The following is a 19,440-nucleotide window of genomic DNA, read 5'->3' as shown; positions in this document are numbered from 1 at the left end:
CCACAGAGCCGTCATTGTATTTGAACTCAGGGCCATCTCTGGTTATTTCAATGATATCTTCAGGAGAGATGTTTGTTATATTTGAGTTTCTTATAATATCGCAAACTTTGATGATGTCATCTGATTCATTGGTGTCTTCAAGACCAAATAAGATGGCATTTGGATGTTTCTGATCTCATTCCATGATGTCTCTGATGAGTAAGGGGATATCATTTGTGGAATTATTTGATGGGATAGTAATTGTTTGTGGCTGTGGTTTGGTGGTTATTTTTGGTTGTAGTTGTGATTGTAGCTGAGGTAGTAGTTGTGGTAGTGGTTTTTGAGCTGGGATTTGATTTTGAGCTGATAGGTAATCACTTATCTGTGCTGTATTTTTTTTTCAAGAGAGATTAGGCTTGCTTGTATAGTTATTTCAAAACGTGTTGCTAAGTGTTCTTCTATTGAGTGAATGAGTGATTCTATGCTTTCAGCTCTGTCAGGCAGGGAACTCAGTTTGTTTAGCTTAGGAAAACATGATGGACATAGACAAAGGAATGTATCTGATTTTTTTTAGGTGATCAGCTAGGCTTTTGTTTAAGTTTAAGCAGGCAGGGTGGGCTTGATTGTCACATAGGTGGCATTTGATGTTAATTTCGCTTTCATTGATGGTTTCAAGACATCTGAAACATGTGCAGGAGTCTGGGAAGTCATTGGTAGAGATATTATTCTTTTGTTGTTGTTTGGTAGTGGAGGGTTTGGAGTTTTGGGTTGGCATGGTCAATGACAATAGTACACTAAACAATTACAATAGCTAGTTAATGTGATAGGTAGACAGTTACTTAATGAATGTTGGTAATTAATAAATGTTAATTGATATGTTAGAGAACAAATCAAAAGTAAGGTTACCTATTACTAAAAATCAATCAATCAATCGACAAATTGATTTGGAGACATCATTATCTAATCATTGATATAGGTCTTGAGGTAGAAAAGTTATAAGTTTTGAGATAATGAAGTAATCATTGTTTAAGTATTAAAGTAATGAAGTAGCATTGAGAGTCAGCAAGTAAAGAGTTATTGCTTTGCTAGCTGCTGCTGACATCTGAGAATAGGTGGGAAGGATTTATTGCTTTGATTTATTGCTGCTGTTATCTGATCCGCTGGGGAGACTTGTTGTAAAAACTGTAGGTTTGGAACACACTGAAATTTTAGGCAGAGGTGGTATTCAGACAGTTCAGACCAGTTCTGGCGTACTGGTAGTGGAAATTTAGAGTAGTTTGGAGAACTGGCAAATATCACCTGTGGCTGGTCCTGCCCACCCAGCCCTGCTCTATCTTGTTCTATATTCCCTTGTTTTTTAGCTCAGCTGATTCATGTGGCAGAATGGATTGCCGCGCCTCAGCTCACCTCACTAGCGCTGATAGAGGGAGGTTGTTGATTGCTGTACTAAGCGCGCTATCATAGAACTGGTAGGAAAAAATTTGGAATGCCACCACTGATTTTAGGCCATACTTCTGGGATGCAATTTCTTCACATGAATTTTATTTCCATTTCTCAAATGTTGAAAAATAACTTTCAATTACTAGTCACTGATTACCACATATTTATTTGCTGCTTCTTTGCAAGCAGAAATTCACATACTTTAGACATGTAATTGAAAGAGAGAGCTGAATAAGAGCTGTGGATCATAAATATGAAGCTTTTGGTGTGTCCTAGCACTATAGTGCCGTTGTCAAACTTAATAGGGATTCGAAGGTGGCAAGTTCAGCTACTTTTGATAATGACTCAACTGAGCAGGAGATCGTGGTCCATGAGGAAGAAATTGTTCTGGATAAGGGAAGGTGTGAATCGGATGTTGCAAATCAGCCATGTGAGGTAAGCAAGTATTTAAAAAGAAAAGCCACTTTTTGGTTGGTAGTTCAATTGTAAGAGATGTCAATTTAGGAAAGGATGTGGAGGTTTTGCAAGAGGTGAGATGTGTGCGTCGTGGTACTACCAGCAGAAAAAAAGAGGCACATTGTTAAAATAGTCAAGAATTCTAGCAAGGAGCGTGATGTTGATGTTGTGCATCTTGGCACCAATGAACTGTTGAAAAAAAGAGATAGTTTCTGTGCAGAAGGATTTTCAGAGCTTGGACAGGAACTTAGCAGTATTAGGCTGTAGTTTTACTTTTGAAGAGGTTTTACCAGTATATAAGGAGCAAAAAGGAAAAAGCCACATATAGTGGAGTTCAATGAGTAGATAAAGGAGTTTTGCAAACTGAAAGTTTTTGGTTATATTAGTCATGATGTTGGCAGTGGTTTGATGAAAAAATATATAAAAGAAATTATTTGCATCCATCACAGAAAGGGACTGAGCTATTTAGTATTAAATTCAAGGGTTTTTTGGAGAAGATTTAAATGGAATAATGAGCACAGAGAGTTAATTGATACAGAACATTTTTGTCCCCAGCAATTTAAAGCTAAAAGAGTTTTCAGTGTTTCTGACATAGATGTTTGTGTGGTTAAGAATATTAAGGTTAAGATAAATAAAGTTTTTTGATAGTGTATGCCATTAGTGTATGTGCACTAATCAAACAGGTGGTAAGGAAGAAGGACAACTCAGACATAAAACAAGTTATGTAGAAAACCAACATATGGTCAGTCAAAAAAGGACTCAAATGCCTATATACTAAAGCACAAAGTATGGAAAAAAACAGGATGAACTAGAATCTAAGTACATGAGGGCAGGCGTTATTGTTGCCAGTACCAAAACTTGGTAGGATAAAATCCATGCATGGAATATACAACAAGAGAGATTTAAAAAAAACAAAACCAGACCTAATAAAAGATGTGGAGTTGTCATCTATATAAGAAATAACTACATTTCTATAGAAATACAGCAGAACAATGATGAAAACTGTTTTGAATGCATCTGGGTCAATGTAAAAGAAAAACAAAAGAATTAGATTGCCATAAGTGTATACTACAGGATACCCAGCCAATAGAAGAAATAGGTGAACTTTTTGCTAATCAGTTAACTAAGGTATGTAGGAAGCACACCACAATAGTAATGGGGGACTTTACCTACCTTGACATCAGTTTGGAGACAACCTCTGCCGCTAGTGGTAGATCAAACACAGTGGTGGGATTCAATTTTTTACTACCAGTTCTGTGGATTTGGCTTGGTGGGCGTGGCAGGGGAAAGATACTGTAAAATCAGAGGTGACATTTGCCAGTTCTCCGAACTACTCAAAATTTCTGCATTTCCAGAACTAGTCAGAACCTGCTGATCAAACAGATTCCTGAGAAACTTAGCTCATTTTGTCTCCCAAAAGGTAGAGAAGGAAAGAGTCAGCCATATTAAACTTAATTATCATTAACAAAGATAAAATGATAGAAGAGGTTAAAACCATAGGGATTTTGGGAAGTGACCATGCAATATTGGAATTCAACACTATGCAAGCACAAGGAATAAAAAAAAAAATCGAGTCTTGAGCTTTAAGAGAGTTGATTTTTAACAAACTTAGAGAGTGCGTAGGAAATATTGATGAAAATCTTCAAGGAGGAAACAACCTAAGAAGCTTGAGAAACTTTGAAAAGTGAGATTATAAAAGCCAGTCTAGCACAATACCAATGAAGATAAAAAAATAAGAGATCTCAAAAAAAAAAAAAAAAAAAAAAGCTTGCATGGCTACCCATAGAATTCTGAATGATGAAGTAAAAGACAAAAAGGGCATATAATAAATGAACGGGGGGCCACATAACTAAGGCAGAATATCAGCAAATAGCCAGCAGATGAAGTCAGGACAGCTAAGGCTCAAAATGAATTTAGGATTACAACAAATGTCTTTCAATGTTTAAAAAACAAGAAAACAGTGAAGAAATGCTTGGTCCATTAATGGGAGAAAACATCAAGAAGCAACAGGGAGAAAGTACAAATTCTTAACACATTTTTGGGGGGATCTGTCTTTAACAGAAAGTTAAAAAAAGCAGGAAAATGGTAAGACAATATCTATACACTCTAGACAAATTCAAATCACCAGGACCAGATAAATTACACAAGGTTGTCTGGCCACAAATTGGCAGACATGATCTCAGAACTACTGAACCATATCTTTCAAAAATCCTGGCGCACCAGGGATCTACTAGATGATGCGAAAAGAGCTGAGGTGATTCCCATCTTCAAAAATGGAGCTGGGGGGGAATGGATCCAGGGACCTGTTTGATCTTCTACTTCATATAGAGTTTGTTTTCCAGTTGATGTCAGGGTAAAATCCCCTATTACTCTTATGTTTTTTCTATATACATTGATTAGCAAAAAGTTCATCTCTTTCTTCTGCTTGATTGGGTAGTCTATAGTATACACTTATTGCAATGTCATTCTTTTTTTCTTTTTTATATTACCCTATATGAATTCAGTTTCATTTCAATTTCAAAATTCAATTTCAAAAAATTCAAGAATCCTTAACTGAATTATTTTTATTATTCTCTTTATTATTATAATCTCAGTTAATAATTATTTCTAATGTTGGTAATCTAATCTTGCTTACTTCCCTCTCCCTCCCAGATATGAAGGGAGAAATGGCTCAAAGAATCTTCAGTGACAGTAAGTATACAATAAATATGTCATTTTACTTATGCCAGATAGAAGTCTTCTTTTAAAATAGGTTTCAAACTAGTGATATTAATCTATTGCTACTGGCCATTCTAGAAAAATATTAACCTGATGTCAGACCTGCCCCATTTTAGGTCTCTAGGAAAGAAAGACCCTTGACTCCATTTGATTGAAGGAATGTGTTCTTTTACTAAAGGTAAGTGGTTGCAATGAAAATAAAGCTAGATCTGAATATTCCTGCACAAAGGTTACACTTTCCCCCTTTCCCTGGCACTCCCCCTTGGCAAGTCATCAGTATCCAATAGGATGATTTTTGGATGTTTGGAGAATGGCTTGGATGTTTGGCATCTCTCACTGCACTTTTGTATTTGATTCCCAGGCCAGGTGTCCTTGGAGGCTGGTGCATTCCGGTTTGGAACCTCTATTTCTCAACAACATGTCACCTCTCCCACTGTTTGTCTTCTCATTCCAAGGCCCACAAGTTACTAACCCAAATTTCTTACCAAAATTGCAAAGTAAATTTAATGCCATGATCTGAAATGATGTATTCCGGGGTGCTATGTAGTCTTTATATATGTTGACAAACAGCCTAGCTGAGGTGTGTGCTGAGGGGATTTTAGGGCATGGCATAACATCCACTTGTTTAGAGAAGAGATCAGTTATCATCCAAATTACTGTGTTTCCTGAGCTTTCTGGTAATTCTATGATAAAGTCCATAATATATCATTTCAGGGCATTAGGAGTTTTGCTACAGATTGAAGGAGGCTGGTTTCTTTCTCCAGATGCTCCTTGGTCTATACACAAACAGGGTAGCTGGCCTCATAGGTTTCAATGTCCTTTTTCAGGAATGGCCTTCAGAATTAACATTTTGTTAGGCTTTTACAAAGCCAAAATGTCCCACCATTTTTGAATCATGGCTTTTTTTTTTACAGTTCTTTTTACAGTTCGCTGGGTCTCTGGGACATGTAGTTTGGTCCCTATCCAAGCTAAGCATCTTGTAATGTGCAGTCACCTTTGTGGACATTAAATCATTTGTCTTTCTCTAGTGCCACTTTTAGTTCAGTAAGCAATTCATCCAAACTCCACTCCTTCTAAGGCCATTTCTCAGGGCTGCTTTTCCCAGTTTCTTGGTGGGTCCCAGGATGCATTCTGCAGCAAGTGTGACACTCATCAGTCAGCTACTTGGTGATCCTCCTTTCTACATTTGAAGCATCCAGTAGAGTGGCAGTGTGGGCTTTGCTTTCATCCTCTTTGCATTGGGGGTATCTCTTTTCTGTGCTGGGAGGGACCTCCGCCATCTGCAGTTAGAGTGATTTGGGGAACAGGCCAGATCAATATCGACTTCCTCTGCTAGAATGTATCACCCAGGGAAAGTGTGTGGGATGCCCCTGGAGATGTAGGTGTAATAGACATCATCGTTCAGTATGTTCTGGAAACACTATCAATATGTCTTATGGTTAGTTGGTCAACTTGCACGCCATGTTGCAAAATGCTTGGATGTAGCAACCACATGTCACAGACTCTGACTTATGGTTTTGATTTAGGTTCTGGCGTTCCAATCCATGAGGAGGTCTTTGAATCTTTTCCAGAGAGCTACCCTGAACCGACTAAAGTTGCGCAGTTCTGGGGCATCATCGTTGTGAAGGGCAACCATTCACTCCTCAGCGTTACTCTCTTGTGCCATGGTTACACTTCATACCTTGACCATTTGATTGGCAGCTTGGCTCTATATTTCTGCATATAGGTCCTCACATTAGGAAAAATACCAGCTGCTTTGGGTCTCTGCTAAGCTTCACCCCCAGAGCTGATGGTCTGCACTCTCTTCATCTCAGTAGAGCAGATCCTGCTGGTAGCAGTGGCTGAGCCATCGGGGCTGGTGCTGGTTGTGGTGCTGGAGCTGGTGCTGGTGCCAGTGAGTGGTGCTATAGCAGCAGTTGGTACAGCTGTGCCATCACCCCCTTGGTCCTTGCTGGTATGGCTAGAGCTTCACATGCTTGAAGGTTGTCAAAGGATTCCTTCAGGAATTCAATGACCTGTTCAACAAGCACACCATTTTTGTCTGGCTTGCCTTGTGCCACCTCACCTTCCTCTTTGGCACTCTTTTAGGCAGTTTCCTCAGCTTCCCCACATGAAGATTGTCCCGGAGGGTCTCTCCTTTCAGTCATCCTTCTTTCCGACCCCCAGTGACCACCAGGACCACCAGCAGGCCTCTGTCTCCCCTCGCCATTCAGGGAAATCTTCCTCAGTTTGGGGTTTTGCCACAGCTTCTCACCAAGCTTCCATTTCCTTTTGGTCACTTTCTTGGAGAGACATCTCCTGCATAGTCCCCCAGTAGAGTTTCATCTCTGGGTTGACCACTATTGGAGATCTAGCTTAATATCAGACCCAACTTTGGGCTCTAGAAAAAAGATCCTTGACTCAATTTGATTGAAGTGACAGGTTCTTTTACTAAAGATAAATGGTTGCAGTGAAAGTAAAATATTCCCACACAACAGTTACACTTTCCCCTCTTTCCCTGCCCCCACTTGACCAGTGATCAATAGGTGACCAACAGCTCAGATGTTTGGGGCCACTCACTGCAGTTTTGCATTTGCTTCCCAGACCAGGTGTCCTTGAAGGTTGGTTCATTCTGATTTTGTACTTCTGGTTCTCATCAACATGTCACTCCTCCCACTATTTATCTTCTCATTCCCAGGCCCACATATTACTATCCCAAATATCTCACCCCCCCCCTTGTGTTTATGGCGAAATGCCAGCAAAATGAAGAACTTGAAGATAGCAGACCTGACATTGGAGCTATTTTGACCTCACAAATTATCTGATAAATAAAAAAGGAATATTATTTAGATCAGGGGTCCCCAATTCCCTGTTGGGAACCAGCCACACAAGTTGCAGGCATTTGAACGAGGCTTTATCTGTGCATGTGTTGGATCTATGTTGCATGCAAAGTCATCCCTTCTCCAGTTCATGGAAGACAAATTTTCTTCCGAAACCCATCCCTGGTGCCAGAAAGGTTGGGGACTGCTGATTTAGATAGTTTCTCCAATTTGTAGGAAATAGACTGCTGATTGATTTTTCCATCAGTTAAGGAAGGACTTGTGGATTTTTGAATTGGTTTGGGTGTCTGGGAACTGGAGTTTTAGATATGTCTTAGTTCAATTATTTATTTATTTAGAAAATTTATATTGCCGCCTATTCACACATGGTTTACAGGAATATAGAAACATCATATATAAAAATAAAATAGAAGAAAATAATCAAATAATAAATTAATAAAATAATATAATAGCTTCCCATCCCCACACGCCAGTGACAACATATCACACAAGCCATTTAATGAGTTCCATACCTCTCTGGGTTCCCTAGGCAGAACCAGATCTTTAGTGTCTTCTGGAAAAGTGTTAAGAGTGGGGGCCATTGTAATCTCTGAGGGAATGATGTTCCAGAGAAGGGGAGCCATCATGGAGAAGACCTGTCAGATGGTGCTCTATTCAAAATCCAAGAAAGAAATACTTAGATTCCATTACTTAAAGAAAAAATATCTTTTACTGGAAATCAAGTGCTGGCAACAAAAGAATTGTGAATCTGAAAAAATGAGCGCATAAATCACATATACAAAGTGATGGCAACGTTCCCACCCCCAACAGTTCAATTAGCTCATCCAATTAAAAGTTGTGTATAGCATCATGTGGGCATCTCCAGGTGATGATGAGACCTCTGTCCATTGACCTTGGCATATTTTGATAAAGAGTTGCAGTTGCACATAGCATAGGATAGAAGCCTAAGCAAGAAACTCCCCCACATACTTATACAGTTCTGTTTTGTAAAACCTCCAGCTCGCTTCCCATAATCATATTCCCCCTCCCCCTTGTTACTTATGACAGCCAAAAGATGCAAAGCAAAGGAAGAAAATCTTGAAGGCTGACAAGACCCTTCTTCTGGGTCTCCCCACGGAGATATACATTCCTTGCCTCCCACTCTAATGGGTCAGGTAGATATGACCGACAAGAGATTGTCCCTCAGACAACCTGGTCCCAAGCCATGAAGGGCTTTAAAGATAACAAAGAAAATTGTTAACAAAGATTTTAAAGAAAATTGAAATAAAGCAAAAATAAATTAATAAACAACAAAACACCGAAAAAGAAAACAAAGAAAATATACCAATATGACTAGTAAAAAGGTGTGTGTGTGGGGAACAGAGTGGTAGTGGGGAAGGCAGGTGGAATCCCGTCAATCTAATAACCACCTCTAGCATTGAAGTCCCCCATTGGGCCCCCAGGTCAATTCGAAGAGGTAGGCTCTTATAAAAGGATAGCTGGTTGGAAGAAGATCTTACCCTGGGGAGCAGGATGTTCCACAGGGTGGGTGCTGTGGAAGAGTACAGCAGAGAAGGCTGTTCTTCTGAATTCCAACAGTTGGAGTTCTTGTGATTGACAGGATCTCGAGCAGGGCCCCTCTGTAGGACAAACTAGTCTTAGTGAGACAATATGGTTCATCTGGTGGCCTGGACCTACGTCATTAAGGGCTTTCACAGTTATAACCAACGTCCTGAACTACATTTGAATGCAGACTGGTAGTCAGTGAAGTTCACAGAGCACACATATAATATGGGCCATCCTAGGGGCCCCAAAGACTGCTCTTGCTGCCACACTTTGCACCAGCTGAAGCTTCCAACTGGATTTCAAGGGTAGCCCCATGTAAAAATGCATTATAGTAGCCCAGATGAGAGATGATTAGGACTTGAGTGCAGGGAATCAAAATCCAGGAAAGGTCACAGCTGGTGCACAAACCAAAACTGTGCAAAAGCTCTCCTAATCCATGCTCACTACTTGCTCTTTGAGCAGGAGACATGAGTCTAGAAGCCCCAAACTGCAAATTGGGTCTTAACAGGGAAATAAAACCCCATCTAGAATTAGAGATGACAAAACTTCAGATTCCAAGACTCCATGCAACCAAGGTCACTTGGTCTTGCCAGGGTTCAGTCAAGTTATTCCCTATCCAGACCCCATAGACTCCAGCTATCATTCATAATTCCTGAAAAGGAAGTGTGCAGACCATAGTTTCCATGCTGGAAGATCAGTTGTCATACTGCTAAATTAGCTGGTCTCCACTAATAATAAAAAGAAGATTGTGCCTATATAACTGTCTTCTTTACCAGTTTGAGAATTAATGAATATGCTTATGGTCATATATATACAAACACAGAGAGATCATGTTAGCAGAATTTAAAAGTTGAAAGAAATATTTTAGGCATTTTTATAAGAATAATAATGATATATTGATGAGTAGAATCGAAATGAATGCTACAAACATGAGTGCTTCAACTATTGAAAACTGCTGGGTTCAGTTCTTTTCTTTAGAAAATAATCTTTTAATAGCCAAAGAGTATCTTTCTGTTCTTTGCTTGATCTACTTGATGTGGGCTCTTTAGATCATCAAGTGGTGAAAAACTATTCCCAGATATTTGAAGCTTTACGCCTGCTCAGGTATTTCTATGAATTGTCCACTTCAGTGGTTTGGTGTTTTGGGCAAGTATCATGATTTTCCTTCCCCCTTCCTTTCCTTTCCCTTCCCTTCCCACTAATTACCAGCATGTTCTCCCTACAGCAAGGGTATCAAGCTGGTGGCTCTTGGGCCGGATGCATCACATGCAGGCCACACCTACCCCAGCTCTGCAAATGGGGAAATGTCATGTAATGGCAACATGATGTGGCGAGTTTGAAACCCATGCCTTATGGTATTAAATTATAGCTATTATGATTTCTTAAGGCCAGATGGATTATGCAGATTGATTGCTACATCATCATCCCAGAACAAGATAGTAATATTAAGGCAGGCAAGCAAAAAGGATGGGAATTTGGCTACTCATAGGCTTTGGTCATAGAATGATTTCAGGAATTGACTGAGTACCAGATACATCCCTGCTTAAGTCCTTTCTAGAATTTTGAAAGCAAACATTGTGGGTTACATCTTATTCTTAGGGAGGAATTACCGTAAGGTTTTCAATGAGGAAAATTAGCCACCAAATAATGGATGATTATTTATTACATAAAATTATTCTCAAAATGAAGTCAAAAACATAATGTAAATATTTAAAGCCTAAGATATTATGTTCTCCTATTTGTGCTTCAAAGTCCATCAAAGTAAGGAGTTATTAGATAAATCATTTTGTACACACATACACACACCCCTTACTGTGCTTAAATTTGATTAGCCCTTGAGAGTATTGATTTGTAGAATTCTGATAATACAGAGCTTTGCTGTAAAGCTGATAATGGTAGATAGATGTGAGTAAACATTGATTTGTCTTTGTTGTTACAATTCTGATTAATTTTATGATCAATGTATATCATACTTATTAAGCTGAAAAGTCTTTTTTCTCCTTGGCTTTAATAGTCTGTGGGCTTCGAAATAACAGATCATTAGGATCATCAAGAATTACTGGAGGAGTATCATCTGGAGAATGGCCATGGCAAGCCAGTCTCCAGCAAAACAATATCCATCGTTGTGGTGCAACATTGATCAGCAACACATGGCTTCTATCTGCAGCACATTGCTTCAGAGAGTAAGTTTTGAACTGAGAATAATTGTGATATATTTTAATTAGTATTCCAAACAGCTTTGGTTGATATCTAAAATTAAACAATTCAAAATATATAATGGAGAAGGTCTGAAGAAGATGGCCTTCACTAGAAACACATATTGTGAAGCAAATCCATTTCCTTCTTGAGGGAATAACCATCTCCAGGGAAATGTCTTCATGGTTCACCTTTTACCTTTCTGAAATTTCTTTCAAATAGACAACATCCTTTCTTCTTACAAGGCTCTGCCTAGGAATGTGAGGGGTATAAGAAGACTAAAGAAACCATAATAAGCCATTGTTTTTGCACACTGGATCTCTTATAAGCAGCCATCTTATGTTCCAGAAAATGTTGATTTAAGAATATATGGTTTCACATTAAATGCTTATCGTGACATTGGGATCATGGGAAAGGGATAAGCAATGGTGGACACCAGCCAGTTTTGGATTCTGAATCTTCACGATATACTGCACATCTATTTTGAAGTACTTCTGTGCAATCATGAATATTAGAATGCCAATTTTAACCAGTCATGCCCCTGTTGGAGTCTGAATCCAAGGAAGAAGACAAACAGCTGCCTGGGAGTGGGAGTCTGGCTCCGTTGGCTGTGGAGGAAACTGAAGAAGGGCAAAGTCCGGCTAGGGAGCAGGGGAGAGGTAGAACAAGGGAGACAGAGTTCAGAGAAAGATCCAGGCCCACCCCTTCTTTATTCTAGGGCACGCAGGGAGGAATGGAGAAGAGAGCAGTGGGGGTTGTGTAGCTTAGGGGAGAGGAAAGGGCCCTGATTACCTTCATTAGCCACAACTGGGAAGAGAGTTTAAAAGAAATGCATGCTGAGTGCAGCAGCTGCTGGGAGCAAATGTGAGTTTATCTTGTGTTGACTTTGGTTATCTATGTTCCTGGCGTCTTCCCAACTGGGTTGAGATATTGCCGTGCCTTCACGTCTGCAATTCTTGCTCCTGCCCTGCCGGACTAATTACCCCATTTTGCCTTGATTGGACTTAATAGTTACAGTTTTTGTTGACCACGTTTTGGACTTGATTCTCTGTAGCCAAAGACTGTTCCTGGGAGAGTTTTTCTCCAGCCAGAAGGTAACCAGGACATTGGGGGCAAAGTTGGAGCTAATAAAGGGACTCCTACTGATTATTTGACTGTGTTGCCTTTCTGCCATGCCCCAGGTCATCACAGTTACATGAGAACAAATATAACATACATCCATTCCTGTGGACTTATTAAGCAATGATATTTTATTGATATATTTTTCAGTAATATCTTTCTGGGAGAACTGTAGATAATTCACAGTAACATCTGTTTTTTGTTTGTTTTCAGAGCAAAAAATCCACGTAAATGGACAGTTAGCTTTGGAACCTATTTAAGACCTCCTCTAATGATACGGCTTGTCAAAACAATTATAATTCATGAACAATATCAGAATTCAGGGCATGAACATGATATTGCTGTTCTGCAGTTGACTAAAAGTGTAGAGTTTACAAGGACTATTCATCGAGTTTGTCTCCCAGATTCAAATGAAAGGATTCCATATAATATTGATGCTGTGGTTACAGGATGGGGAGCACTGAGTAACGAGGGTAAGCATGCCAATTTAGAAGACTATTGTATTTTATGCCAATCACAAATTATTCATTGTAGATAAAGAGAAAGAAAAGATTTTTTTTTAAATCAGAGCAGATATTTGTCTATCATTTGCCAGCCTTATCTCTGGGGTATACAATATATGTGTTCATGTATTATACTCCATAATTTCTTTTTTATTTCAATAAAATGATATGTATATGGTTACATTCTTAATATTCTTTTATTATTGGGACATCCTTGAATATTGGATATAAAGAGATAAAAAAGTGAATATTCTGTCAAACTTATGACGGGTTAAGATATCACTGTTATGAGTAATGATTACTTGGCTTTTTTATTCAAAGGTAAGTATAGCATTGGAAAATAAGAGATCTTTGATAATGTGTAGCAGTATTTGCTTCTGATTTCATGTTTCTATATATAGTATGGGGAACATTGTTCATAGGCATTTTCCCAAGTTATACTCATATTTAGTTACTTGTGTAACTAAATGGACATCTGTGCAGACAGTTTTAAGTATAATATATTTGCAAATATTTCATCAATGTTTTATACCTGTCCCCCAAATAATTAATGTAGAAAAGAAAATTAATTGCATGGAGATAGAAAATAAATGAGACTAAGGAAGATGAAAAAATATAGTAAAAATTGAGAGAGAAAAAGAGAGAAAAAGTGAGTGCAGAAAGCAAGTGATGACAGGATGAGAAAGATTAATGCAGAAGAAACCATTACAAGCCAACAAGAATTAGATTGGCACCCAGAAAGAATATTAACAATAAGTTGGCTGTCCAAATATTGATTTATTCCTACTTTTTTCTATATCATTGTGTAAGGATGTAAAACATGAATTAGGCATCTTAAACTTGTAAAGGTTTCACTTAATGGGGAGCGGGTGGGGTGGGGTGGGGAGAGGAGGCTTTTCTTACTTGGAATGGCATGAACCTGTTCTACCAGTTTTTAGCAATAATAGCTTAGAATACAGCAAGATTTTGTGGTTATGGGGCTACAGGTTACTGAACTTTGATTTTTATATTTGGAAATTTGGTGAGGCTGTTTAAGTATGAGAATACTGAAGCAGGTAAACTCAAACCTTCACAAACCAACCCAAATCCATCTATATATGTATATGTATATCAGCAGTCAGTATGGCTCCACATGAAGAATTTGATGATACAGATAGTCCTTGAGATGTGACCGGGTATTTAATAAACATTTGAAGTTAAAATAGAAACACATACACACCCTGCAAAAACTATATCTGACCTCGTTTCAAAGTTACAAAGGCTGCAGTGCCCCTGTAATCGTTTGCTTTATGACAAATCATAGGGACCCTGCAGTGCTCCCTGCTTCTCTCCCCCATCCTATCTTTGTTGGGACCCTGCAGCTCTTGGGCCTGCTCCCCACACACCCATCATGCATCATACTTACTTTTTGAAGATTTCTGGACATACATACATGAACTGTAGCCACATCCCTGAATCGCTGCCATTTCTGGAATTGCACAATGTGACTATGTAATAAATCAATCAATTTTGCTGACATAACATGGTTTGTATAGCATTGCAGAAGCTCTTTGCAGCTTTCAGAAGCTTCTGCACTCTGGGCAGACTTTGAGCAGTTTATCCCCAGGCCATGTGACAAAAACAACTGTCATTTTGTGGGCTGGACAAAATGGCAGTTGCTTCTAGAATTGCTCATGTAGCTATGCACTGAAGCAGGAGTGGGCTGCTGGGGACTCATGGGGGTTTGTGAGAACCCCTAGCTAAGATTCTGCACAGTTCAGAGAACCCCCAAATCCCACTCTTGGTTGGCCCCATCCACCCCTCCCCTCTCCTTCCCAGAGTCCCCACACAGCCTGTTTTGGATGCAGGTAAGTGCAGGGAGCACATGGTGGCTCGGGGAGGGCAAAAAACAGGCCTCCCAGAAGTTCAGGAAGGCTAGAAATGGGCCCATTTCTGGGCTTCCAGATAACCTCTGGAGCCCATTTTCACCCTTCCGGAGGCTTGAGAAAATGACCACAGCTACACAGTAACTGGGCAGAGAACCCCTTGCTAAAATTTTTGAAGCCCACCCCTGCACTGAAGTGATCCATTACAGCACTCTGTAAGGCCTTTGAACTCTTCAAAAATAAGTGAAGGGTATTTGGCTTGGTGGGATGAGAATTAGGCCTAAGGCCTGGAAGGCCTCAGTAGGGAATGGGAAAAGGCTTATGAGGACCCAAAGAGTGGGAGGTAGAACAATGGGCATCTCAAGTGGTGGGAAGGCTTTGGAAGGCCCAAGAGCTTTCCCCTTTACTCCCCTCCCCAAAGCATCCCATGCTTTGCTTAATGTTTAACATTTAATAATTCATTGGGGACAGCAGGGATGAGAGTGGTCACCTGATGAGACACTTGACTGTTGCAACATGCAACTGTAATGGTTAGGCTTCATTATGGTTGTATCATGAGGACTACCTGTATATGTAATCCTTATATTTCAATCACTCATTCAGCAACAATTTAAAGTTATGATAGTGCTGGATAAAGGGGATTTACAACCAATCATAGTTTTGGCTGTTACAGTGTTCCCACGACACATGATAATTCAGATTACTTTCTATTATCTTCTCTTAATTTTTTCAGATTTCAGTACCTATTTTTTCTTATAAAAATGCCTATTCAGTATTTAGAATAATACTCACTGATTTATTTAATACTGTCACTGTTAGCAGGATATTGTAAGGTTTTTGAATGCAGCTCAGAATCTGGTAAGTCCAATGAAACTCTGAAAACAAGGGACCTTAGATGGGAAAGGAATACATTTTTTGGTATATGGCCCAGAGTTTTGTTTGGGGGTGTTATCTCATATTATGTTACAGCAAACAGGCAGAATTCACATTTTGCACTTCACAAGTTACTTTAGCTGGGCTGAGCTTGGCAATTTGCGTAGAAGCTTTATCTTTGCAGTTGGCACATTAGGTTACAGTGGAGCTCAGCTCAGCAGGAAATCAAAAGTTGAGTTAGGCACACTCTGTGTATGCTATAATCCTTTCAATATTATAGATATTCTTTGTTTGGGCAACACGCTTAACTTTAGAAAAGACAGATTGAGATCAAAAAGTTGGGAGTGACAACAGTAAGGAGATAGTGTGAAAATATGTATTAATATGCTGGTGGGCTTGGACCTTCAATGGGGCATGTTATGCTGGAGGTGGTTAGTTGAGTGAGAGACGAAAGCCCACACCACACCATCCATAATCTTTATTTAATGTGTTTTGTTATTAATTTTAATGCTTTTATAGTTATGCTTTCATGCCACTGTAAACCACCCAGTCACTGGTAATACAGGAACTATATAAATTTAACAAACAAGCAAATATTGTATGTGCTAAATAAGTTATTTTATGCCTTTCCTGTGATCATGCAAATAATCTGGGAAAATAACTGGATATTTCTGTTCAGGTGAAACCCCTAATGTCCTTCAGGAAGCAACAGTAAAACTCATAGACAGCAAAGTTTGCAATAGAAGGGAAGTGTACAATGGGGCAATAAAACCTGGAATGATATGTGCTGGATATCTTGAAGGAGGAATTGATTCCTGCCAGGTATGTTTATATCTTCTCTCAGCCAGTGGCTAAAAATGATCCATCATTATCCAATTTATTAATTCAAGTATTCCAATTTTGTGGAATACTAATTACCTTCAATCTGTCAAAATTAGTCTTATCATGTGTGTGTCCAACTCAAGAATGAGTCTGGGCAACTTAAAAAACAGAAAGCAATAAAAAGAGAATCCTGTGTTAGAGATAAACATCCTATCTCAATGCCTGGGAAAACAGCTACATTTGTAATGAGATCTGGAACATCATCAAAATACCATTCCAGACAACAGGTGCCATGATAAAGAAATAATCCTTTGGTCCAAATATGTGACATTATTTAGGGAAGGATCAAGGGAACCTGAAGCACATGATACTGTACTTGTGGATCAGTAGGGTCATATGGCAATACTCAAGCTGGAATGCACAACTTGGCACAGCCAACTTACTGCTGCCAATTTGCCAACTTGTCATGGCCAACTCAGGGCAGCCAACTTGCCATAGCCAACTTGCCATGGGCAACTCATCATGGATAATTCACCACAGGACAACTCACTACGTGACAATTCAATTTAAGTATTTTACATAATTAAAATATTATTTTAATTTTTGTCATTCACATTTCATTTTGTCTCTTCTTTTGCATTCATTCTTTGAAGTTTTGTATTCCACTGTTTCCTCGATATTAGTGTAGCTCTTGTCCCATGACAAATTGATCATGGTGAGTTCGCTGTGCCAAGTTATCTGCACTGTGTTGTCCTAGACCTACTATGTCCAACATTGCTTACATTACTGCATTTTGGACTAGCTGTCCCTACCAAACAGTATTAAGGGACAACTGCACATAAAATATATTGCAATCTGTGAGTGGACTAAGACAAGTGTGATTGTCTGACAGCCTGCTTGGTAAAGAATTATTTCAAAGAAAATGGAAAATATATCCTATCATTAACCATCCTACTGTATTTTGTGTGTTGGCACAAACAGTCCAGTAAATGTCTCTCTCTATATATATTTCAATATAAAGATCATATTGGATAAGATCTTTACATAGAAATATATATAGAGAGAATTCACTAGTATGTCCTAGTGGCTAGTAGTGTCAAAAATTTATCACACTTGAAAGTATATCGGGCCCTTGAATTCAACCTCTACATCTTCACAGCATTCAATGTCATGATATTGGTAGGTAGTCCTCATTTAATAATACTAGTTGGGACTGAAAACTCCTTTGTTATATGATATGGTTGTAAGTCAAAAAATTATGTGACTGCATCTCTTAGTGATGGCAGTCCAGATAGTCCCAGTTACTGCCACTGATTTACAATCAAGCATTTACAACCTTCTCTATTATCAGGATTTGGTCAAATTATTCCCTTGAAGATAAAGGCCTACTGTTAGAATTACTGGTTTAAGCAAAGCCTGCAAATTTTAACAGGGTTCCATCTTTGAATACAGGCCTTAGGCTTCCAACAGAATTGCCAATTAGAAAAACTCCATATAATTTGAGGAAGTATAATTGCTCCAGAGGCTATTGAGGTCTATATTTAAATGTAGCTATTATTATTGCATTATCAAAATTCAAGGAGGCATGCACAAATTTAATTTATTATTTTAAACAATCATGGCACCATGTCATATTGGATTTCTAGATTGCATTATTGCTAACGCCAGTTACAAAGATTATTTAGGGATATCTAGCTTTGGAAACTGCATGTGCTACTTGTCCTCTTCTGTATACAGTTCATAATACAAAATAATAGTTTTGGGTATGTACTGCCTACTTTGGCTCAAACAAAACTCACGGTACTTTCTCAAGAATGGTTGAAAAATCATCAGATAATTATGGGCATAACTTTTTAGCTTTTTTGAAATGCATAAAAATGAGGATGAAAAAACAAGTTGAAAAGCACAAAATTAGTTTTAACATCACAATGACATTAAATGAACATAAGTGCTGGCTATTTAAATAGCTATTGTTTTTGCTTCAAACTAAAAATGATTTTTTTTCTCCCACTAGGGTGACTCCGGGGGTCCATTGATAACATTTGATTCAAGACAAATGTGGTACCTTGTTGGCATAGTGAGCTGGGGGGATGAATGTGGAAAACCAAATAAGCCTGGAGTCTACACACGAGTAACTTACTATCGAGACTGGATTACTAAATATACTGGGCTTTGATATAATAAGTATAAAAAGTTGAAGCTGCATAGATGGCATCTAGGTGGAACAAAGGACAATTATTTTATATAAGAATATTTGTATTAACCCATAAGTCATTAATAAAACTAGCATGTTTTAAAAAGAAATAATGTATTTGGACTGTTAAACCAAAGCACCTATCATAAAATGTGCATTCCCAGTGAAAAGATTGTAAATTTGCTTTCACATAAACTGAATAATTTTGTTCACTTTTCAACTGTTCTTTTTTCCCGTGCCTTCAGAAAGACATTAGTGAAAGACAATCTAATCTTAAAAAAACAGGGCATTATCCTTAACCATTAAGCAGCTACATGTCAACAACAGTCCTTGGTAAGTTTGAAGTCGGCTGCACAAAGCAGTTATTCATTTTTTAGAGAGATGCATATTAAGATTTCTGGGCCTATCTCACAGAAAGTGAGAAACAGAAATGTCTCATTGCTAGCAGGGGTGGGATTCAACCGGTGTTACTACCGGTTCGGTGACTATATTTTGCGTGCACATGTGCACTTCACGTGCGTGGATGTAAAAAACCTTAAACTGTGCTGCCCAGACAGCTGAAAAGCGCTGCGTGCAGGTGTGCAGCATTTGAAAAACCTCTTTTTTCCTTCTTTTTCAACCTCAGCTGTGTTGCGCAAAGCAGCTGAGGTTGAAAAAGCAGGAAATAAAGGACAGGTAAGAGCCTGGGCAGGCGGGTGGGCCAAACAGCAGCAAACACAGAACTGGTTTGGTGTCAGCAACTCTTCAGAGCTACCAGTTCAGTGGTGGGATTCAAACTTTTTTACTACCGGTTCTGTGGACGTGGCTTGGTGGGCCTGGGAAGGATACTGTAAAATCTCCAGTCAGAGGTGGTTTTTGCTGGTTCTCCAAACTACTCAAAATTTCCACTACTGGTTCTCCAGAACTGGTCA

General features: G+C 38.9%; 1 protein-coding gene across 1 annotated transcript in view; it reads left to right on the top strand.

Annotated features, from left to right (window-relative positions):
• Positions 1-18,559, top strand: part of LOC113424693 (transmembrane protease serine 11C-like) — a 63,361-nt gene extending 44,802 nt beyond the window's left edge. The window contains exons 5-9 of the mRNA XM_026686517.2: positions 4,528-4,566; positions 10,972-11,140; positions 12,486-12,745; positions 16,193-16,335; positions 18,350-18,559. Coding sequence (XP_026542302.2) covers positions 4,528-4,566; positions 10,972-11,140; positions 12,486-12,745; positions 16,193-16,335; positions 18,350-18,511 — 773 coding nt within the window. The 3' untranslated portion in view covers positions 18,512-18,559. The remainder of the gene's footprint in view (positions 1-4,527; positions 4,567-10,971; positions 11,141-12,485; positions 12,746-16,192; positions 16,336-18,349) is intronic.
• Positions 18,560-19,440: the final 881 nt, after the last annotated feature.

This window comes from Notechis scutatus, chromosome Z, assembly GCF_049901735.1.
Source record: "Notechis scutatus isolate UNSWTSFEM ecotype Mainland chromosome Z, rNotScu1.2, whole genome shotgun sequence".
In the NCBI taxonomy this organism is placed as follows: Eukaryota; Metazoa; Chordata; class Lepidosauria; order Squamata; family Elapidae; genus Notechis; species Notechis scutatus.
Note: the sequence above shows the minus strand (reverse complement) of the source record. Positions and strands in the feature narration are given on the sequence as shown.